This window comes from Falco naumanni, chromosome Z (genome assembly GCF_017639655.2).
Source record: "Falco naumanni isolate bFalNau1 chromosome Z, bFalNau1.pat, whole genome shotgun sequence".
NCBI classification, from domain to species: domain Eukaryota; kingdom Metazoa; phylum Chordata; class Aves; order Falconiformes; family Falconidae; genus Falco; species Falco naumanni.
In genome coordinates, this window is record NC_054080.1 from 35,249,735 (window position 1) to 35,274,703 (window position 24,969).

Genomic DNA, 24,969 nt, shown 5'->3' on the forward strand with positions numbered 1-24,969 from the left:
AATTACATAATACCTCCTTGGGGAGCTATGTGAGACGTATTCTTTCTTTAGGCCTTTTCTTTTTAGTTAAAGGAAATTTACAGTATTAGGCAGCGTTTGCTTGCCATGAATTTCAATGGGAAGTGATGGGGGAGATGATGATAATATACATACAGCTGAAAAGAAATACTAATTGGACTGAGATATCACTCATTTGCAGAACACTTCCATTCTAGCGGGAGAGATGACAGTCATGTGAAACAACTTATTCTAATAAATATTTATTGACCTAACACAGTAGTCAGGTCAGTGGTGTAGGAGCAGATGGAAGATGTGTTGAACTATCCCTTGGAGTAAGTGAATCAGCACAACCAGCATTGCTGTCAGCACCCCTTTGAAGAAATGTTTGTGAACTTCAGAAGTATAAATTGGTCAGTTCTGGGCTGGCCACAAGGACAAAATTTAGAAAAAAGGAGACAGTAATAAAGATAGGTATGTTTACATATTAAAATCGTAAACAAATAGATTTTAATGAAAAACAAACCAACCAACACAACCTTTCCCTCCCAAACTGGATTATTGTTTATATTTTTAAACTTGTATCGGATTGGATTGTTATATGTTATAAGAGCATTTTTACTACAGGCTGTGTGTAAAGCAGTCTTCTGTAAAAGTTGCTATATGTAGTGATAGTTGAGAGATGATCAGTGTTCTAAATTTGTAGATTATGTTTTCCGCCTGTTTTCTGCTCACACTCTTGCAATGGTATTTGCTGTAATACATAATACATGGATGGATCTGATTGTCAGTTTTGAATGTGTGCGCAAGATACACATGCAGCCTAACGCAGAGCCCCACTGAGCAATCAGGACACTATCTTTGTTTTTCTTCTCATGCCTAGTAGTCCACAAATAATTCCTTCAAAATCAATAGGACACTTTCTGAATAAGCTGGAGCAGAGGCAGAAGGCCAAAATCAATATTACACTGACTTGTCTGCAAAGGTTATAGCCTTTGTGATGCCCCCAGCTAGCCTGAGCAGTAAAGGAAAAAGGGAATGACATGTTTTTAGTTTATGACAAGTATGTTAGGATTGTTTGTGGAAATATGAATAGGTATTTTCTATTTTTACTGTATTTAAATAATCTGAGGTTTGTTTGAATCACTGGATTTTAATTTGTAATTTGATTCTGTTGGTGATTAACAGTTTCATTGGGACTATAGTCAAAGCATGGGAGTAGAGCAAGAGGCACTAAGGTCTAATTTGGCTCCAGGGTTTTATAAAGCATGAGAAAAGAACTGGCTTTTTCCTTAATACATTATGCTGAGTGTTTAAAGCTGGCATCTTAGAGAAACATCTTACCTTTAAATGCACTTAATTGTTAAGGAAACTTCTAAGGTACTGTAGTTCTGCTGCTGTCAGATTTCCTTTACTGTCATGGGTGTTTGTAAAGTTTGCAAATCCCATGAAAATCTCACTGTTTTCTTCATGGGACTTGGCAGATACAGAAGATGGCAGAAACTGGATCCCTTGGCATAGTTTGTGTGAGACACTCACGTGAGTTACAACCCCTGCCAGTTTCTCAGTGGAGCTTGTAATTTCCATTAACCCTGCAGCGGTGGGTGTGTGACTGTTTTCCACAGACACACTTTCACCCCAGGCAAAACAGCCCCCTAGGTAAACGTACCAAGCAAGGTGCCTGGGAGCATCTTGTATACTCTGACGGCACAGCTTGTGAATCTTGAATTGAGCTGCTTTAACCAAGGCATTGCTTTGGGATTTTGTTTGTTAAAAGCTTTTTGACTAACAGAGCTTGCAAGATATGCTTAAAGAGCTAGCTCGTCCTTAAGTTTTCCAACCCATTCAACAGGCTGTAGAAACAGGTTCTGGTTATAACCACATGCTTGCATCAGAAAGGCTTGATTCCCAGAACCAAGAAACTGTTAATCACACAAGTGAAACTGCAGAGTATCCTGACAGAGAGCTATTTGCTTTTATGGCAAACGTAGAGAAATAGCTCATTCAAGTAATGCAGAACTGACCCTGGCTCTGGCTTCCAACCAACATGTGCAAATGGGTCCTGTGTTAGCAAAAGTGACAGCAAGTCATTTAACAGTCTTAAACTTAACCTTTTCTTATTACATGTGTCTTGCCATGCTTTTCACTACCTTTGATTTTTCTGTAATTATTAGTTCTGTAATTCCCCTAACTGACTTCTCAGTTTTGCCAGCTGAACTCTTTATTTTCTCCTCTACCAAGGCTGAATATCATTGTATCAAGAAACCAACCCATCAGCAAGTTAAATCAATATAGGGAAATACAGAAACAGGTATTAATGGAAGTTGCCATCACCTTCATTATTGACAGTCACTACAGTGTCACTGTGGTAGATAGTATCAAAAGTCCCAGAGTTGTGTAGCAGCTGTGCTTTTCTGGAGTCCAGTACAATGATGTGATTGAAATTAAAGTATTCTTACATTTAATATACTTTCTGCCCTATAAAGTATTCTGGTTTTGAAGTTTTAGGAAAATTAATAGATTTTTATGGACGTGCTTCAGCATTTTGCTGAATTACAGTTCCAATCTTTAAGCAAAAGCAGAAACAAAAATATATTTTCTACAAAACAAAGTTATATTTACTTATGTTGAGATTTACTGAAGGAAGGCATTACAGTAAATGGTGATAGTTTTATTCATTCACAAACATTTTCTGTATCAGAGATGCTTTTCATTTCTGCTTTTCACCGTTTCAGAAACTCCGTATATTTGTGAAATTTACCTAAGTTGATTTCTTGAATAATATCTGTGTAATTTTTTTTTTCTAGTTACAGTGTTTCTAGTAACATGGTTTTAGTATTGGTTTGATTTCAATCTGCCTTGTATATTGGTGGAGCTGTGTATTGTTAGTGGCTCACTTAGCAAGTTTTCAAGGATATGAAGGGTAACATTTGTTGCTTAAAAATTAAGATGGCCTTCAAGTCATTGCAAAAAAGGAGAAAGGCTAATTTATGATCTTACAAGGAGATCTGTACAAAGTCAGGACCGTGGACAAAAGTCCATTTTATGTAGCACAATCATATTCCTATAATTTTGTAACTTTTCCTATAATAAGGATTATTTTTAACAGGTTTTATCTCAGTAGCACAATAAAATGAACACGAAGAACCATCTGTGTTTGTTTTCCTTAGCAATTATCCAACCTTGTTCTGATGTCCAAAGCACTTTAAAGAGTCTTCTGAAATTTATGACATGTGAAAGGCATGTAGTTCCAGTCTTTTATGGGATCTGAAAAACACATTTTCATTGTTCTTCCACTTCACGGATCAAAAGGCTTTTACAAAGTAAAAATAATAATAAAAAATTGCTAAATTAAATTAAAGCTTAGCATTTTGAATAAAAATCCTTTCTTATACAAAACAAAAAGTAAGAATGAGAAATATGCCACAGGGTAAAAAGCCTACAGTATAACAAATGAAAACAGATAGAAACAAAAGGCTGAAAGAAAATCCAAATTTAATAGAAAATGTGTTCTGGAAAAACCCACTACGATGCATTTCTGTGTCTGGGATGTAGTTAAAAGAAGTCTTTTGCTAAAAGGCATTGAGATTTTATATAATTATGGATGATTCTCTAAAGGAAAAAAATAATTCTGATAGGCATGTGCATGTATTTTCATAACATCCAGAGGTGAGTAGAACACAGCATATAAAAAAATATATGGAGAATAAGCTGATGTTTATATTAAATAAAACTTCAAAGGTTTCCTATAGGGTGTTTTTATTCTACTTTTCAGAATATCTGACTTTGTTTTCTGGCTTTTTTGACTTATCTCTGACATTTCTTTTGCTGTGTTCTACATTTACTGTCTTGCAATCCAGGCTGGCATACGGATTGATGTCACTAGTGTCTTAATGCATCTTGCCAAATTTTGAACACACTTAAATACTTATAACTTTCAGGATCAGTGGGAATTTACTTTTTTTTGGATTAAATTCCAGCTGGGAGAATTATTATCTGTATGTACTAAAGGAAACACATGCCATCAATTTGCGTCTGAAGCTAAACAAATCATAATAGCAGAGAGTAGTTTCAAGAATACTCTCTAAACTTTTCAGTCAGGGCAATGTGGATTTAGGTTAGTGACAACATTTGTATTTTTGTCATAGTTTTTACTTAATGAATCAATCAATGAATGTTGTTCAGAACACAAACACACTCAGAAGTGAAGATATTTAAAAGTAGCATTTACATGGCTATGACTTTTCATGTCCTTATCAGTTAAGAGGAATTGAGGATCCATGAGGGATTATCCAAGTCTAGTTTTGTATAGACTGAAGGTATATGATGCCTTAATGTAATATATGACCTATTTGACTGTTGTCATGGTATATGATATACCTTCTCTCCCGTCAAAGAAGGACATCCAGTTTTCTGACGAAATTTTAATCTGGAATGGGGTGTATGCCATGTCTTTGCAAGCCTTCATATTGTAATTATGGCACTCTTTTTGGCCAAAACAATAAACACATTTTCAGGTATGCAATATACAAGACTACATAACACATGGATTAAAGCTAAATTTCCCTTCTGTTGACACTTGAAAGTTAGATGGGCATCTGTTGTTGATGGAGAAATGGGAGGACTCATCCTGGTTGTGCTTCCTTACTAAGGTCACGAGAGAGTTAAGGTGAATGGCTTCTCTCACCTGCAAAATTAAATGCCATCTTCATAAAAAATTATTGTTTTGTTGTGAAATTCTTACAATGATTCATCCGATTTTACCTACTGCCAGTTAGATATCTGAATTATTAGTTCCACTAATGTATATTTATGTCAGGACAAGCATGTTTCTTGTTTCTAGAACAGAGGGAAGAGTAATTCTTCCAAACACTAAATGATGAACAGCCTTAGGGCAATTTATAATAAAAAAAATTGTCAGTGGGCTACTCCTTTGGATAAATCAAAGTTTCTCAATATTGGCCTATTTTACTTACACTGGCTATGCTTGGCTATTTGTGGTGGTCATTCCCTGATAGTGTAGGTCGCTTGTGGGCCCACCTAGAAATATTACTCTTTTCTTATTTATATCCTCTGCTCCAAAAGTCGAGTAGTTTATAAACAGGGCAAGTTGCAGTTGATCTACTTTTAGTTGTAGATAAAGATCATTCTTGCTTTTTGGTGGACCTCACAGCTGTCCCTGCTGGGGATTTGTGGACTCCTTCAACAAGTAAAAATACAGAACAGGTTGCCTCTGCCCTAGAGAACCTGTGGTTGAAGGAAAAGAAAAGAGATAACACAAAGCTGGAAACATGTAGGTAATGAGGAAGGAAGCAAACACTGATAAATGACCATGCAGGTAGAGGTTTTAACGCACCTGCTACATCAACTTTCTGTGGACTTCAGAGGAAGGAGGTATGATAACGTAGGGGTGTGAAGGAGGATATCATGGCAGTTTTATGGCTTGGGGTATGGAGAGCAACTTGACAAGAAACAAGAAAGATGATAGTCTGAAAATGCAACAAAGGGGCTAATGCCACTGGTGATGTAAATGTGAAGGTTGATATTTGGATACTGAATGAGAAATTATAGGTCAAGGATAGACCATGAAGGCTGTGAAAGTAAGGACAAGACAATAGAGATATGAGAGTCAAAGGAGGGATGCAAAGGAAGGCAAAGAGATTTAGACTTGACCTTGATGTGACAAACTGGAAAGGATGAAAGGTTAGTCACAGATGATGCTCAAGTTGGAGTTGAAAACAGTTGAAAACAAAGTTTCAGTTTGTTATACATGCTGGAGCAAGGAAAATCAGCTTTCACTTACTGAAGGCTGTGGCTCCTTGAACCTATCTGACAAAATTATGTTGGGAGTTCTGAGGAGATGGTGAGGTAGAAATTCTGCATATTTGCCACGGTTTGCTTATTTAAATGTGCACTTCACAATATTGCATTCCAAGTGAGATATCGTTCACTCTATGTCTGGAATTTTGTTTTCAGTTGTTTTAAAAGGCCATAAAAATACATAAGGCTAATGCTGCGGTAAGAATCTCCTCTGGTTTGGTGATAGTGGTACGTAATTACAGAAACACACAGCAGTGTGTGTTGCACGAAGATGTGTTAACCAGAATAAAATCTCATTCCGTTGTCTTGGTGCTGCGTATAAGACAGCTACAAAAAATGATAGCAAGAAAAGTAAATCTTAGTTTTGCTGTGATTCTTCACTTTCACCTTCTCATTATCAAAAAAAAGAAAGACAAAAAGAGAAGAAAGATCTTAAAAAAAGCATTCAAATAAACGTTGTCTCCCTTGAATATTGTGTTATAAAGGAAACTGTAGCATACTTAAAATATAGTTGCAAGTTAGACTTTCTAAGGAGGTTTTTCTTCTGAACTGTTCTTTGACTTGATTTGATAGCCTTATTTTGTTCTCATTATAGGCCATTCTTTAGAGAAGTACAGAACTGTAGGTGATCAAGGTGGGTTTGTCAAGAATAAACTCAGACTCATTTGCACTTCTATTTTTGTTGCCCTTTAAAAAAATCAGTAAAAAAAAATGCAGAAAACTGCCTTACAAGTATGTAACCATATTTAGTTAAAAATTTCTTTGTTTATAAGGGGCAATAAAAGAGTTACCAAATTTTTCAGATGTGCTTCAGGTTATTATAAAAATTCATACCTTGTGCTATAAAATGTCAGGTGTCCCACTATTCCAATTTGCAAATCACCAGCCACTCACAGAAACATGTACATAAAACCATATCTAGCCCAGCATAACAACAATGTGCATTAAAGTTATACTAGGAAATACAGAACTTTACATCTTAAAAGATGCTACAAAAGGTCTCAAAATGCTAGCAATTTGCATCACATATTTCGATTTCTTTTTGAAGGATGTTTTTCACTGCTCAATGCTTGAGTTTCTCTATGTTTCTAAAGTTGTTGTTTGGCACTTAGTTTCAGCAAACATTTCTTTATGGTGGTAGACCTGTCTTGTCTTAGAGTTTCATACCATACTTGCTCATTTGAAATGAGGGTTTATAAAGTGCAGTGCCCTTCTTCCCAAAGGCAGACTTTTGCTTTCATTGAGTAACCTTTGGAGAAAAAAGTTCTCTGTCCTGTATTTCTAGCATTGTGTGATGTGTACAGCATGTACTGTGCTGACAAAAAGGATATTTCCAGGTGAACAGAAAGTATAAAAAGAAAAATGGCAAGAAGATGTGGCATTCATGCCACAGTGTTTGTTCAACATTTACTTTGATTCGCCACCCCCACCCCCCGCCTCCTCCCGGCCATAGCATCAGGTGAAGGCAGAAAGGATCTAGAGAAAATTAACTGTACTTTACTGACTGGGTTTTGTCTTTCTTCGGGATTGGATTCAGACTGTTTCCAGGAGTTACTTGGGCTGAGATGCATTGTGCTTGTACCAAAACCATTCTGAACGTGGGACTCTTGTCTCTGTAATTTGCTTCCCTTTTGCATATACCCTGTGTTGAGACAATGATTTACAAGGCCAAATCTGTTCAGAAGCCAGTAGCTGACACTTCTCTGTGTGTGTGCTTGTAGTGTTTGCCTGTGTGCATGTGCCTGTGACCTTGCTGCAGTCAGGACAGTCAGAGCAGCTATTCTGATTAAAGTCCAGCTGACAGCCTGTAACCTGACCGTAGTCATTAACTCAAAGACTATCCCATTCCACCAGATTAGCAGCTGTTCGACTTCTAGCCTGGCTTTCTCAGTGTCTGAATACTAGGAAGCAGCAGAAACAGTCTGATATAATAGCTGGTAAATTTAGTATCAAAAACTAATTTAAAATAAACCAAACACACCATAGGAAACATTTTTACCCTTCGCACTCTTCTTTTTTAATAGTATACTGAGCACCAGTTTCTGACAAAACACTTTCATTTCCTATGGGGAACATTATTGATTATCAGTCAGAGGACACAGAGGTAAAAAATGTGATTTATCCCTCTCATTCAAAATTAATATTTATTGTTATTAATCCTGCAAATTTCTCTGCAGTTCTGCCTATAACTCACAGATGGATCCTAGGCTGGTGACAGACCTTGCGTAAAGGGCTATTGTGCTGTCATACTATGGTGGAACCACCGTTGTCCTGGTGGAATGCTTCGCCATCATGCTGTAGTGAAAAACTGCATAGTCAATATTTGTTATCCACCTGGGTGTTGCTGGGAGAATGGTCGTGAGACTGGAAATCCTATTAGCAGTCACATGATGCTTTTCATTTCAATGATTTCCTGAAAACATACAGAGAAGATCACACCAGGAAACTAATAAATTATCATGTACTGTGTGGTACATGCTTTTACGGTAAAATAGTCAAGAAAGGTTCAAGTTCACAGACACAGCATGTTCACCTTGGACATCAGTAGATCTGCAGGAGACAGCAGGGTGCGTTCCAGGGAGACATTCTGAGGATGGGATTGTAAAAAGAGCAGAGGGAGTACAAGGCCTCCACTGCTTCACAAGTGTTGTGGTTTCTAGAAAGGCAGTTTCAGTGCCTGGGTGTTGGATGCAATGGCAGATGTGTGGTAGTAGATGTTTCTGGTCCCTGTGGCTCTGAGACTCATTACACTGGGCCTTCAAGCAGCTACCTGCAAGTTGTTGCACTGTACCAGATATCCCATTTCCAGTGACTGGTGAAAGAATGCAAGCTTGTGAGTCTTCTTTTGCCTGTCATGTCTTTGTATCTGTAGCATGTCAGGCCACATTCACCCTTGATGGATATCTGCACTGAAACAGTCATAGTCTGGCAATCAGTCTGAATTCTTCTGTTTCTCAGACATACCAGGGCAGGGTGGTTTTGGTTGTTTTGTTTTGGTTTGGTTTTTTTAATTAATATCATCATCGTCATCATCATCATTACAATTACTATTTTGAATTACTCCATGATGAATAGCTGAAATTGAAGTTGTCTATTCTGTCTAGGAGCAGGAGGAAGACTGTTGTCTGAATCTAGACTAATGTGTTAAGCAAAAAACCCAAAAAGTAAGAGTGTCTGTGCAACCGTGATAGAACATGTGACTGTTTCAGAGGTCTCACTACCCATACATGCATTTATATTTATATATATCCTGAAATAGTTTGTTTCCTGACAACAGTTTGAGGACTGGTTAAGCATGAGGATTACACTTTCTATTCCATGCAGAAATATTGAAAATAAACATACAGCAGTTCAGAATAAATGTGAGTTATCATGGGGAAAGGCAACTTGTAAGATGCTGTGTGCTGTAAACAACAGTGTGTTGTAGTATACTCCAGAACGAAACCCATACATCTTCAAAAAGAAAGGCCAGTAAGGAGACGGACATTTGTTCTGTCAGTTTGACGGTATTGCTGGGTGTTTAGGATGCATACGGTACTTCCCAGTGCTCTGTATTTTATTGTCTGTTGGAGCTCACAATGTCTCCATTATGGATGCATGTTCTAGTGACCTCTCCTGGAAAAAAAAATATCTTAAGGAGTAGGTTCTTTAAAAGACCCTAATCCCTTCTTATTTGTGTAGCCTGAGTGAACAGCTCCTATAGCTGAATAATTCCTGCCCTGAGGAGGATTCTTGAATTACTGGGCATTAGTCTAGGAAAGTGTGCCTGTTCTCTGCCTGGCTTTTTTTGCCCCAGGAAAAGACTGGGAGAACAATAGTTGTCAGTCTTCAAGGGGAGATCCTGGGCTTCCAGTTGCTGCAATTGAGGCCTTCCCGTCGTACTGCTGTTATCAACAGAACATAAAAGTAAAATCAGATCATTTGACCATATGATTAGCACATTCCTGTTGAACTCTAGGTGACCTTAATCTTCTGGCTTTTTACAGAACTGCTGCGTTTCTTACTGAAGAAAAATGTATTCCTTAACAGTAAGGTTTTTCTTTTGATGCTGAAATAACCTCTGGGTGGTTTTAATGGGCTGCATTGGGGTAGATGAGAAAAGATGCATCTGAATGATCGTGAAGACACATTGGATAACCAAATTTGTAACATCCAGATGGAGTTTAACCATATAAGTGTTAATTTCTATTGCTTGGTGAAACGCTGCTTGTATTTTCTTTTGCCCTGTCAGTATATTGCAAGATTGACAAGGAAATATTTGCAATTATTTCAACAAGTAGGAATTTCTGGATTTGAAAGAAATCATGATCTTATAATGAGTAAGTCTTACAACTTCCCTGTGGGATTCAGGCAGTTGTTTATGGATTTAGACTGTATTTTTTTACTTTTTAAATTTAGCAAGACTTCTCTGTGTAAATGGAAGCTCCCTGGAGCCGTAAGTGTCATTTGATGATGGAGAGTCATAATGAAGAGTTTTGAAACTGGAGACTAGAACTTGCATTTACTTCAGAGCTTCACATTGTAAAGTGTTTGCTTTTATGCTTAAGAAATTAATTTGTATGCATAAATTAAATTCCGTCTACCTGACAAGATCCTCGAGGACCAAAGAGAACTGAAGATGTACTATATAACTAGTTCAATTTTCTAAACTTTTTTTTTTTGTTGACTCATAGTATCTTCAGTGCTGCAACATGAGCAGTTACAAAAACACTAAATTTTTCCTTCTACCCCTGCAGCATGTGACAGTGACCACTGGGGACCTCACTGCAGCAGCCGCTGCCAGTGCAAAAACGGAGCCTTGTGCAACCCCATCACTGGAGCCTGCCACTGTGCATCTGGTTTCAAAGGTTGGCGCTGCGAGGAACGCTGTGATCAGGGGACATATGGAAATGATTGCCATCAGAAATGCCAGTGTCAAAATGGAGCCACCTGTGACCACGTGACTGGAGAGTGCAGATGTCCTCCTGGATACACTGGTGCCTTGTAAGCAGTGGGTATATTATTTATGGGAAAGAGATACAAGTTTTAAACAGTGTTAACAAGAGAAACCGAGTTTAGATTAACTTTTAACACTAAGCTGTTGGTCTGGCTGCTCTGTAATGCAGGGAAGCAGGGCTACTGGCTAAGAAGCAGCTAGGCAAACTGTGTTGCAATACACAGACATGTAGCTGAGAGAAAGCCCTCGATCTGGACTGGTAAATGAAAGCCACAAAAAATAGCAGCAGGAGCTTCTTCATGACCACCATGAAAATGGTTTGGCCACAAGTTTGGAAAACTGCATTGAAACATGGAGCTACTTGACTTTGTCATTCCAGAATAGATTTTGAGCTTTGTCAGTAATAATGGATGAGCACCAACCAGTGTAGAATGAAATATCTTTAAGAAGAAATAATTCCTAGATTGCTAGGTCTGTTTCCTTAGATTTGTTGCATGGATGCTATACAGTATTCAGTGTGTGTCTCTTTATGTTGGACACCTTTATGTTTCATACTTTTGGCTAGAAACGTTAATGATAGCATTAAAAACAAAGAGGTAGCTGGAGACTGGAGCGTATGCTAAAGTAATGGTTGTCTCTGTTGTATACCACCACCTCCCCAGCTGCGAGGACCTTTGTCCCCCCGGGAAGCACGGGTCACAGTGCGAGGAGAGGTGCCCATGCCAGAATGGAGGTGTCTGTCACCACGTCACTGGGGAGTGTGCCTGCCCGCCTGGATGGATGGTAAAAACACTCTCTGAAATCTACACAACCCCTTAAAACTTCCATATTTGTAGATTTTGGGCAGCATCAGAAAAGGGTAGCAAATGAGGATAGCAAATGCAGTTTGCCTGTAGTCAGGAGTAATGAGAAACATATTTCATCATCAGGGATTGGAATAAAATACTGTCTGAATAAAAAAACCACATATTACAGAAAATCCTCCAGTTCTGTGCTGCCTTTTTAACCACACCAGATTCTGGGAAGCAGAAAACATGAATCATACTGTGACAAGGCAACATCCTTTATATCTTGTCTAGAAGTCATTAATTTCTAGATACAATTTGATACTATAAGGAGGTGACACCATTATGTATTTTAGCAGTGGGTTTGGTGCCTGTTTTCATATGTTTAGGATGTGTGGCAAAACCCCCAAACCTTCAGATACTGTGTTAAATGTTGGTGATGGAAGTTTGACATGAGAACTTTGATATTATCTTTAGACTTTCTACCCTTTTGTCAGTGAGTAGAGAAAGAAGAATTGACCTCGGAGCTGCAAGTAGCCTCCCCTGCTACCAGGCTGCTGACTCTGAGTTGGCAAATAATGGAGTTGGAAGGTGGAAGGTGATCAAGGCCCAAATAATTTCTTTAAATACGTTTGCAAATAATATTGATCAATAGTATTTGTTAATAATATTTTCTATTTAAATGTCAATTTTGGGTGAATATCCACATTTACTGAACTTTAATTATCTGACAGTAATTGAGATATTATATTGGGATAACCTGTGGCAGAGGTCAGTTTTTTACCAACTAGAGAACATAGTTACAAATTATCATCTCTGTGTGTTTGAATAGCACCAGTCACCTGACTGCCTAACTTGGATTATGGCCATTTCTACTTCTTATTCCACTTTGTGTTAGAAGAATGAAATTATTGGTCATAGAATACAAATGCTTGCATAAATTCCTGACTCCCTTTCTCTGCCTAAACACAGCTAATGAAAAATGAGATAGCATATAAAGCAGTGATGGCAATTTTATACTAGTGTGTGTTTTAACTAGCAAATTATCGTTTAGCCCTTTGACTAATTTTCCATTCCAAGTAGTTATTAAGCATAACTTAAAGTTAACTTAAGCGTAACCTAAGTTTTAGATTTTTCAATTCTGCAAAACACAATTGTGACAGTATAACGTTTTTTGCTCTTCATATAAGGAAAGTTTAAAGTAGCCAGGTATGAATTCTGCAGTATCTTATGTTCGCTGAAATACTTGCATGTCTTTTGTCTGATGAAATGCCTTTAAATATGTTTTTCTTGAAATGGCTTCTTAAAAGTCTTAAGATCTGATGGTTCCCTGACTACACAGGTGCAATTAATTCCAAGGATCTAAATAGCAGTGCAGAAATTCAAAACCCGCTGAAGGGAAGCAGACATCCTACCTAAGCTCTTAAGATGTGCTGCTTTAAATGAAATTACAAGCAGCTTTTCCTTTCATCAGAAAGAAACAACTTATCATAAAGTAGTATAATTGGGGCATTACAGCAATTACTGATTTCTGCACTGCTACTCACTGGAGGGCATTTCCGGATGTCTTGATACATACCACTCCAGATAAATAAATTGAGAAGAGCTTGACATCAATTAGTCTTAAATGTCTAAGTGTTTTCACTGTTCCTTAGAGATAGCATTTTTCATCAACTTCGGCTTCCAAAATGGAAATCCTAGAAGATTATTCCTCCAGTGCTGAAACATACTCTGTGTTTAAAGCTGGAGAACAGTCTGGCGTTTCCAAGATCAGCACCAGACGTCTGCATGAGATCTCCTTGATCTTCCTTCATTACAAATCTTTATTCCTTGTCCATTCACACTGTGATACCAAACCTAATATTAAGATTTTTTTCTGCACACACAGGGCATGGTCTGTGGTCAGCCTTGTCCTGAGGGTCGTTATGGGAAAAACTGTTCCCAGGAGTGCCAGTGCCACAACGGAGGGACTTGTGACTCAGCTACAGGTCAATGCCATTGCAGCCCAGGTTACACGGGGGAACGGTAAGGAAATTTTTTTTTTTGCCAGACTGCAAGAGGTATGCTGTGACAGAGAAAGTTAAGAAGCTGGTAGGAAGTAGAATGGAAATACCTGTGATACAATTAAGAGAGTCTTATGGAATGTTTGCTGTGTCACTTAGCTGATGCTGGGTCACAAGTTAAAAGTGCCCGTGAAGGAACTGCTTGGGTTTCAGGATTTTCCTGCTGTGGCTCATGCTCTGGCAGTGTCTGGTGGGCCTTTTCTTCAGTGGCTTGCAGAATGACGCAGTTTGGGATATGGTGAAGGAGTGAGGAGGGAAGCTGGGTTTTGTGCAGATGTTTGGCAATCATAGTAGCAAGGGAAGCTCATTTGGTTCCTCTTGAAAGTGAGCAAGATGGAGAGCTGTCTCCTAAATTATTTCATTCAAATGAAGAAGTGAAACTTCTTGATTTTCTGACTTGATTGTGGAAAGTCATCTTTGATAGACTGGAAAGATAATATGGCAAGACACCATTTTTTAAGGCAGCAGAAAGTGTTGAAAGAAGTGTTTTCCTGTATATATTTTAAACAGCACATGACTCATTTGCTGAACTCAGCAGCAGCTTAATCACTGCGGTCAGTCCAGGGGATCTCTGCCAACAATAGTAGGTATTATAACCATATGCACTTCCCACGCAAGTGTTCACAGGACATGGAGAGAGCTGTGCCAGACATAAGGGGGGAAAAAACCTCATGAAGAAGAGAAACAATTAGTCCAGAGCTACTTGGATGCCAAAATTAAATTTGCATCTGTGAATAAACAGTGCAGAAGGTGGAAGATGCATTTAAAGAGACACAGACAAGTCAGCAGGGAAATCAAGGGAGTATCTGTATGAGTCTATACAATGCACTGCACTGGTGTTTCTAAAAGCAATTCAATTTTTTGTCTTGGAATTTAAATCTGACTTTAATCTGAGATGCCTTATAGGCATTTTGATCACTGTCGCAAGTCTGAGCTCCCTATTTTCCTGCAAAACAATCTATAATTGCAATTATTTTCTTTTTCAAGATAATTCAAGGGCAGGAATGGGTCAGAAGCAAGGTTGCAGATCTGGTTCATATTTCATGTCAGTGGACTGGCAAGGGAGGGAATTGTGACAAGAAATATGTGGGCATTTGCTGAGCTAACATGTACATACCAGCAGCAAAAGGATGGTTTTAAAAAGTGCTAAGCTGTTCTCTACCTCTGTGTGTAACTTAACAGTATTTGTCTGAGTTTTTTGGTGTGGTGGACTCCTGGAACTTGGTCATCTTGGTCAGCAAGAAAAAGAGGACTCCTGGAGCATCTGACAGTTTCTAGATGATCTGAGTTAACACAAGAGAATCTAGTTTAAACTACATTTATAATTCTGCTTAACAATTTTGATTGATATCTGTCCTCACGATGAAGTGGAATAGGGTCTTTCAGAAACTGATGAAGATGCAATTAAAAAACTGTAAAAAATTGCAAGGTTAAATTTTGTCTAATTTGTCTGGAATTCCTGAATGTCATTTGGAGAAAATTTATTCTCAGCTTTATTTGTATAACTTCATTAGGAAACATTTAGACAGGGTTATTAGCTCTATTATTATGTTATACCTCTGAAGGAAAGGAGATTTTATTGCTGGCTTCAGTCAGGGCAGAGTTACGAATACCTTGAAACTTCTGTATAACAGTATCAGAATGAGGTAAATACTGCAAAAGCATGAAATGAACATGTATACTGATTTTACCTCAGAGGGTTCTGACAAATTTTGTTACATTTTGCAGTGCCTTGTGTCATGTGCCTTTGAAATTCTCCTGTAATGAACTACTAATCATACAAAAAAAAAAAACAAAACCACAACCCACAAAAAAACCAAAACCAACAAAAAAAAGCCACAAAAACTCCCAAGTGTATAAGAAAAATGGAAAGAGACCACCAAGGAAATTCTTTTATAGAACTGGGGAAATAAGCAGGTTATAAACTTGACACATCATTAGTGTGCTATTTTATCAAGTAATATTTTCATATAATCTATAATTTGGTGAAACTTCGAGGCAGCCAAATTGCAGAGAATGTTATGTGCCTGATATCACCTGTTGAGTTCACAGCATACCTCAGGATTCCAACATGTTCTGACCCTAAAGCTTTGAGATTTATCTGATTTGTCTTTTTGTCAACATAATTCAGAGTTTATAGATGCTTATACTGAAAAATGTGGGAATTTTCCCTGACACATAGGCAATGAGATGTTATCATCCTTTGCTCTGAGGCATGAACCTGTTGAGCTGAGAGGTCTGTCATAATCAAATAATTTAATTGCACTTAGTGCTGGGCCCTTTAGTAATGCTGTAGCAGTACTGGCATTCTGAATTTTAACAATTCAGTTATACAAGAGAAGTTAAAGCTGAAAATAGCGAGCTCATTTTATACTGTATATATTAAATACATTACCAAATGAAATTGCTACCTGGAAACTCATTAGTAAATGAGTTGCAAGTTTCAGAAGCAGGATATTGAAAATTGTCTTTTAGTAACCAGGCTGGACAGCTGAACATACAGTTTGATACTTAATAATGTCTGTCACATGTTGAACTTCAAAGCAATGTTAGCTAGAGAAGTCAGCTTCTAAAAGCTCTGTGAACGAAAGAGGAAAAGTTTGATGAAGAAGTCTTTCCCTTAGGATATATTTTCCTTAAGGAAAATCATTGCTACTCTCCCATATTGGTGAAACTCAAGTCTTCACTAATTTTCACTTTCATCTATTAGAAAAGTCAGATGAAAAGAAGGGTTTTGGGTTCCTGAAGATTTTTCCATGTCCTATGGATTTTTGAAGACCAAAATTAATAAAAAAACCAACAACAACAAAGAAAAAAACCCAACCAAAAACATTTAGAAAGAAATTCTGCAAAGAAGGGTATTCTGGAAATATCATGTGTTTGGAAACACAGAAAATTCTCTCATCAGAAACTGCTGAACGTGATTGCCAGTGAACTTCCTGCCTGAGCATCTGCAGGGGCACATCTGCTGGCTGTTCACACTATTGCTAAGGGGACAATCTAGATCACGTTAAAAAGTTACAGATGGATGGCTTTTGGGACAAAATACTTGATTCCTTCATACTTCAGGTCTGATTTAAGAGAGTTTAGTTTTGTTCTGGTTGCTGAACGTGAAGTGCAATGTTCTGTGTATGTACATTGTCCTCTTTGTTGGAGGGATGGGAGACCTTTTCCAAAGGAATTTGCAGAGCCAACGTTTTTAAGCCTGTTTATCTGAGTAGCAAAAGAAACCAGAGAAACAGGCACTTTTAAATATGAAGTTACATAAATTCCTGCTCTACTTAAGAGGCATTTTAGACCAGTGTAAGAGATTCCTCATAAAACAGTATTTGCCTTAAAACTCCAGAAGTTGTAGTTTATGGGCAATAAAACTAATTTTTGTTTGTATTTCTCACAGATGTCAAGATGAGTGTCCAGTGGGCACTTACGGAGTGCAGTGTGCTGAGACCTGCAAGTGTTTGAATGGTGGGAAATGTTACCATATTAGTGGTGCCTGTCTCTGTGAACCGGGATACACTGGAGAGCACTGTGAAACAAGGCTTTGCCCTGAAGGAATTTATGGTCTCAAGTGTGATAAAAAATGTCCCTGCCACATGCCCAATACCTGGAGGTAGGCTTTGCACTCTTTAGCCCGTTTTCTTTTTCTATATAGAATATAGAAATAAAAAAACCCCTTAAAATAAATATTTCCTGATTGCTCTAGTACTTGCATGCCAACTGAAGCAACTAAAGACTTATAAGAGTATTTGGTGTTCTCTAAACATCAAGAAAGAAAATAGCCACCCAACGGAGTGTCTGCAGTTTAGTGCTTGCAGCTATATTTCGTCTTAATATTCACCACTGTATTTGGTCTCTGACCCTTGAAATAAATGTTAAGACAAAGCGTGACCTTTGTCTGTACTTACTGCATGAATAAATATTGTATTGTTCACCATATAAAATCAGTATATGTCATACATCCCTTGCATATTCTGGTGTACCGTAAGTGAGAAATAACTGAATTAAAATCAATGGATGTATAATCTTAGGAGTAGGGCATGAAAGTAGAGTCCATTTCTCTCTCTCTTTCTGTATACGTGTATAAGAATTGCTGTAGGTGACTATTTTAATACAAAATTTCTGAAGCTTTACCAATTGTAAGTCTGGGTGTCAGAAATACATATTTTTTTTGTTGTTACTCAAGTGATTTTTCTAGAAAGCAGTTAAAATCTGATCCCTGGAAGTCAAATGAAAATAGCTTTCCTACTGGCTTACCTTTTACCATCTCTCCTTATTCAGGCGTAATGACTCCAATATTTTGAGTTTTGTTTCTCTTTGGGGATTTTGCAGTGTTTCAGCATATTGTTGTGAAAAATCTAGCTATTTGGAGACAAACTTTCAGCTGTGAGGGAGGAATGTCAGATGTCAGTCGAGGCAAGCCAACATATTTGTAGAACAATTCTGGACAGCTTTCTCTTTTTACAAAACACAGGTTTTTTTGATTAAATACTTTGTTCAGTGTGCGTTCACTTATACTTAAATGCATTATTAATCACAGTACCTTAGATAAGGTTTGTGACCATAATCTAAATTATTGCTGTTGAAAATAGCTCTGAAAGAAATTTGTGGAAACTTGATTGTCACATAGAATGCTGCTGTATGTTGTATATAAGTTGCACTTTTCCTCATAAATAAAACAAAAGCCTTTAGTTAGAATTTAGCAGTGATGTTAAAGCACTCAAGCACATACATGGAAATAACTATTCTTTTAGGCCTCTGTGAAAAATTACTTTGGGGATTGTCTGAGTTGTCCAACATACCTTTCATTGACAAACCATGTGACAGCAAACTGAATTGTTTTCCCTTTCTATTCATATGTTTTTACAGTTCTGTGCTTGCACTTCTGTTGATCCCATTTACTTGAAATGTGTTTTGAAAAAACACAAGAGCTTTTAATATAAAATCAAGCAATTCATTCTTTGAGCAATGCATTCAAGAATAAATGGCACCATCATGCTGACCTAACTAGTTCTCAAATTATGGTAGTAGACTGAATGCTATTGTATTAAGAATTATGGTTAGCTGCTTTCCTGAAAATTTGTCTGCAGACTTGTTTGACAGGAATGCATTACACTGTATAGTATTTCTGATACTACAGGGATTACTTCTGATTCATGTTCAAACAGCTGTTCCTTCATTTATGCCGCTGGAAGACAGCTTGTGGTCAAATCAGATCACAAATGTTCACGTAAACAGCAGCATATGCCTTGTCTTTTTTTGAACATTTCTCCATCTGTATGACAAATCAAAAGGCACTTATAACAGCCCTGTAGGTACAGGAGCATATTTGCAAGGGCATAATGATCCATGAGTTAAACAAAGATTTTCATGACTTCACAAGTGTATTTTTCATATATAGGTTCCTTCCTCCTAGTCATTAAGACCACCAAATAACAGAAATCGAAGTTTAATAGTATAGAAGACAAAGCTCCTTGCAGACACTTTACACTTTTAAGAATCTTTTGAGAAGTCTGTGGTGTCTGGCAGTCTTCATCTCTCACTAAATATCAATCAGCCAGAAGACAACTTTTTAAGCACATCTGGGCCTTATTCCTTACTTGCCCTACCACGAGTGCTGTTTGGGCTGGCTGTAGCCAAAGGTTCTTTATAGCACTAACCCATTTAGCAGCAATGTAACAACCAGTGATCCCAGGACATGAAAAAGGGGGTGCAATTCCTTCTTCAAATACACTTCATGTGTCAGTAGGTCTAGAATTCTGTTAGGACTTTGAGGGGCCTTGATAACATGAAAGATTTTTCATCTGGGTATGACCACTAGTTTAGATATCCTTGAGGAGGAGCTGTTGCTAGGCTCAGAGCCCCAGGTTATTACTTAACATTCTGAGTATTCATAGATATAGAAATGAACTAAAGTTTAGTTAAAAAAGTACTTAGCATCAAAAAATATTGCTGTAAAATATGTGTACATAAGTTGCAGTATACAAGTATGTATCTAGCCATTTTCTTCAAATACGAAAAAACATGGTATATCTTAGTTTAAAAATGTATACATATTTCTATTACTGTTTTTTGATTGAGGAAATGGCATCAAACCAGCTTTGGCAATAAATTGTAATTTGCATTTTGGGTAGGCTAATCTACAGGGATTTCACTGCTGCTATTGATTGATGGCAGCTCCTGGGGCTGAAAGGCAAGCCCATCCTTGTTCTTAGTTGTATCAGCAGCCTTTATTGAATGCTTTGTGAAGGGTTAGATATAGATATACTTGAGAGATTTTAATCTTTTTGAGGGGTCCGGAGGACAGCAGCAGGTAACAACCCTCTTGTGCCAAGAGTATTTTCACAAATGGTTCTTCTTTATGATATCTTTTGATGTACATAAAAGGATTTGAGCTAGAGTGGAAATCAGACGCAGACCTCTGTTCGCTGTGACTAGGTGACACTCAATTTTTCTCTTTTTATTTGGTAGTCAAGAAAAAAACTAGAGTGAGTGCTAGCTGACTAAGACTAAGACCACATAAAACATGTTTCCGTAGTGTGGTATGACAGCAGCGCTGTGAGCTGATATGAGCAGACCCATGTGTCCCTGCCACTTCTATACACAGCCTGTGGGGTTTACAAAAACTTGTCAGACCTTAATCTGCCTTCATTAACATTGTCACTTCATTTTGCACAGGAATGTTCTTCTAGCCTAAACTTTTAGACTGGATTTTGTCATGCCTTTACTCAAGTGACGCATGATGATCATTCAGAAAATGTAAAGAGGGCAGTCTGTAGCTGCATATTTATCTAGGAGGTTTACAAAGGATATTTGTCAGACCTGTGTTACAGTATATGCACTGGTTTCAGGTTGATATCCAAGCTAAATCTGAGATGTCCCTGTTGTTAGTTTTTTGTTTTGTTTTGTTTTGTTTTTGTAAGCTCTTTCTGGTGATCATCCGCCACTGCTTCACACCTGTAGGTAAGATCAGCTGGGGTCATTCTGTATCACCAACTGATTTGGTATAGTTGAGGCTGGAATTAGGGTTTATTCATGATGTGAGCTCTAATGGTGTTTCTTTTGTCTTGTACTTTTTCTGAGATACATATATAGGGTTGAGTGGAATTTTATGGTGTGATACAAGCTTAGTTCATACAGTATGGTTTTAGTTTTGAAGTCAAGATGATGGCATCTTGCAATTTTGCATTTTTCTAATGGATTTGTACATACATATACAAGAGTTTTTCATGGAAATTTTTTATTGCATAGGGTGCTACAAAATTTATTGTGGATATTGTGATCATGAAACACCTCTTTAAATCATATTAAAATCATTAAGCTCATTTAAGACCTTCAAATAAGTAGTATCAACTACCCACAAGTATATTTTTGGTGTCTGTACAGAATACAGAGTATAGTTGTATTTCCAGAAAGTGTGAACAAAAGACCAGGAATAAAAGCAGATGTACTGGCAATATCTCTCAACACCTGCTTATTTCTCTATCTTAATATATAAATCTTATTGCTAATTAAGCTAACTGCATGAGAACCCATCAAAAAGCCTCAGAAGTGCTCCAGCTTCCTACATCTAATTACAAATTACGGAATACTAATTTTGGTGTCAATCAATATATGTGCAAGTATGCCTTAGTAACACTCACTGGGGGGCACAGAATATCAATGCTTCTGCTTCGTAGCCAATGCTTGCTCATGCGTGTGTTCTCCCCCTCCCCTGAAAGGAAAAAAACATCCAACAACAAAAACACTGGGATTTAGGTCTTAAAATGACAGCACTACTAATTTTATGTTGTAAATATATTCTAATTCGTATCCTAATGACTATTCAGTTGTGGATTGAAACATTTTTTAATATCTGCTACTCTGTATTCTTCCACTGATAAGAAACATGGGAATTTGATCCAAAATTCCAGTGGGTGCCTACAGGAAGTTAGGAACAGGCAGCAAATCTGATTATGTTGCTGCATCATGTGTTTTCATAATTTTCATGTACTCTATATGACAACAGCTCTATTTCAGCTTATTTTGTGGCAGGTATATTTATAACTGAACAAATAACTAGGACTATTGACTACGAACACCGTGAGTTTTGAAACATTTCTGAATATATCATGTAGTTGAAAAGACCTTTCCTCTCACTTTATGTAAAGTAGCTTAATATTGTTAAAGAGATTTTAATATCTACAGGACCCCCAAATTCTTATGATGTCATACTGTATGCAATAATATATAGAGACCAGAATGCGTAATAACATTTGAACCTTTGTAATTCATACTTCCCTTGATCAGCAGAGTGTTGTCAATTGGTTGTGTTTGGCAACAGGAGAATCTAAGTTTAACAACAGTGAGTCCAAGAGCATTTGCAAATAATACTGCATTCCCTTGTTGTGTTTCAACTTTTTCAAACAATATCGTCATTACTTACGTTATGGTACCTAAAAATGCAGTACGTATTTTTTCAGTTTCAAATGCTCGGTTTCAAACATACCCCCCCACAAAGAGTCAGCAAATCTTGCAAAATCAGGCTCTTGTCATGGGTCATTTAATGTGGCTGGACAAAGGCATATTTTTTTTCCAGCACATTTAAATGAACTTCAATCAGTGGCAAAAAAATATTTAAACAGTCTTCCCATTGTAAATATATTGGATTTTGATATTAAGGCTTTCCTTTGGTGAGAATTAAGTGAGTGCTTTGTCTGCCAGAGTGCTACAGAGTACCCCATTGTGTACACTTTTCCAGCACATATATCTTTGCACAGCTGATGATGTCCATTTGTTCTGAGGCAACAGCTGTCTGACTGGCCCTTCAATGAAACTGCTGTTCCAGGTAGAGACAGCTGGTCTGCCACCAGGTATGGCCAACATAGGGGAGATAGTCTGCAAAAGGTCACTATGATGGTGTATTTGACTTCTGCCCAATGCAAATGATTTTGTTTCATTCCCAGAAAGATGCCAGTTATCCTCTTTTCAACCAGCTATTTAAAGAAAAGAGCATGCATGCTGCTCATTTTGTGCTGTGTTATTATGCCATGCTATTTTACCAAAGCATCGTATTTCTCAGACAATATGCTGCTGAGTTTGGGCACTGTTATGGAAATGATCCTATTATACTTGGAGTGCAACCCTAACAATACATTTTGGGGAATTTAATGGTTTCATCACCTTAATCTTTGTAACCATGGATATCTATTTTATGGTAAAAACTTTGTTTCAGATAGTTTATTTTCAACTAGCTATGGAAGACTGATACCTCTTCTTTTCTTTCCATGTCCTCCCCAAATGCCTATATCATAGAATCATATGTCATATGATGTTACATTTCTTGTCTTAATTGGAATGCATTTGTATATACATACACAGAACCCTTTGCTTTGTGGTCTGGGGAGTATAACCATCCCTACACATAGCATGGAAGATCTTTTATACAACCTATCTATAACAGCATTTTGTTCTCTGGGAAAAAAAAATGATGTCATATTTAGTCCTGAATTATTTATCCTTTCATCCCCTCCTGGCAGCTGTCACCCTATGTCTGGGGAATGCTCCTGCAAGCCCGGCTGGTCTGGACTCTACTGCAATGAGACATGTTCCCCGGGATTCTATGGTGAGTCATGTCAGCAGATCTGCAGCTGCCAAAACGGTGCTGACTGCGATAGTGTGACTGGAAAATGCACCTGTGCCCCTGGATTTAAGGTAAATAAGTCTTACTTTCACAGTCCTTTTTTGACTCCACTGCCTTTAGTTAAGGGCAAAATTCTTCAAGATGCCAGAGTGTCCTTTCCCCACCATGGTAAAAGAGAAGCAAAGATATTTAGGTATCACTGGGTGTGTTGCAAGACCCTGAGAAGGCCAAATTTGTGATTGGTTCTTAGTACTGAAATGAAGCCATTTCAAGAAAGAAAAGTGATGTGTCTTATAAGATGTTGATAAGAATGAGTGTGTGCTGTTGAGGTGTAAATAAAGGGAAGAATGATAAGTTCCAGTCATTATCTTGTACATCAACTCCTCATGCTCCATCTGGAGAAACTCTAGACAAAGACATTTGTTTTTGCATTTCAGGGCAGATTATTCTGCAGCTTTTGCGTACATTTGCTGTTACCTGTGCATTGGATGATAATCTAACATAAAAAAAGTTTTACAGTATGACTTTTTCTAGGAATAATAACTGTGAAAACTTCAGTCAAATAATTCTTAAATATATTTTACATATCCATATTATTTTCCATTAAACTGCTGTCTTACTGTGTTTTGGTTTCATAAAGGGCTTCTTTATTACTGAAAATACTGTCCATTGATCTAACCAAGTGCTGTTATGTATGTGACCTGAGCTCTCACAGCAACTAATAGAAAACCAGTGATTACTGTAGACTTTAAGAAGGATGAAGGACTCCCTGTCCCTTAAATTCAGGATAGCTTAGTGCCAACCTAGGACAGTCACGGGCTCTATGTTTTCTGGCTTTTGTAGTATCTGAGTCAGTGTAGGTAATTTCTAAGTTGTATTGTCTGAACCTCATCAAAGAGTTTTTAGACTCTATTTTTGTATAATTCAGGGTGCTGCTTGTGGTACTCCTTGTCTTCTGGGGACATACGGAGTAAACTGTTCATCCATGTGCAACTGCAAAAATGAAGCCATCTGTTCACCAGTGGATGGTTCTTGTACTTGCAAAGCAGGTAAGCGTCTCTTAAGATTAATTTTCTTTTTCTGTAATCATAAAATGAAATTTTCTTTTTGAAGTAAAGAAGAAGAAAGAAACAATAAAAAGCAGACCACCTTGAAGGCTGTATCACAAAATACTTTATGCTTCTGCTGCTCTGGGAGGTGAAAATGAGGAAAACATCTGCTCACATAAGAGCGTGCATACCTTGTGTTCGTGTTTCTTTGATGCAGTTCTCAGTGGGCTGGGTACTGTGGCTGGGTGAATTACTAGTGTTTACCCTGAGATGGGCCACCACTTGTCTCTTGTGGTAGTGCTGTGGTCTGCTAGAAGGAACTACTGGTATGCAATTTATCTGATATCAGCCTTCCTAGTCAAAGTACATAGCCCTGTCTCCCCTCAGGCTGGGTGGCCACCACCTCTGGCTGCCACCCTCACCCCTTTAATCATCATAGACTTCCTCCGGCCAGTTTAGCATTGATGTTGGTATCTACTGGCATTATTTATATTTGAATGCTCTATTCCTCATCAATTCCCTGACAAAACATTGCCTAACCCCCTTTTCAGCCTGTGCCCTTTACTGTTCCCTTCTTCCACAAGAAACTTGCTGAATGTCCCAGTATTAGTGCAGGTGGACTCACATTCCCTGACCCCTCTGCTTGGCTCTCTCCTCCCAACAGTAATTTTGATGGCCAGTGTACTTCTGAGAGAAACTG

The 24,969-nt window shown here is 37.7% G+C and overlaps 1 protein-coding gene across 2 annotated transcripts in view; it reads left to right on the forward strand.

Moving 5' to 3' along the window:
* The window catches only part of MEGF10 (multiple EGF like domains 10), a 110,036-nt gene that overhangs the window by 42,551 nt on the left and 42,516 nt on the right, over positions 1-24,969 (forward strand). For both annotated transcript variants that reach the window (XM_040580704.1, XM_040580705.1), the window contains exons 6-11: positions 10,554-10,800; positions 11,416-11,536; positions 13,427-13,563; positions 16,999-17,211; positions 23,117-23,291; positions 24,149-24,269. In XM_040580704.1, the coding sequence (XP_040436638.1) occupies positions 10,554-10,800; positions 11,416-11,536; positions 13,427-13,563; positions 16,999-17,211; positions 23,117-23,291; positions 24,149-24,269 (1,014 nt within the window). The remainder of the gene's footprint in view (positions 1-10,553; positions 10,801-11,415; positions 11,537-13,426; positions 13,564-16,998; positions 17,212-23,116; positions 23,292-24,148; positions 24,270-24,969) is intronic.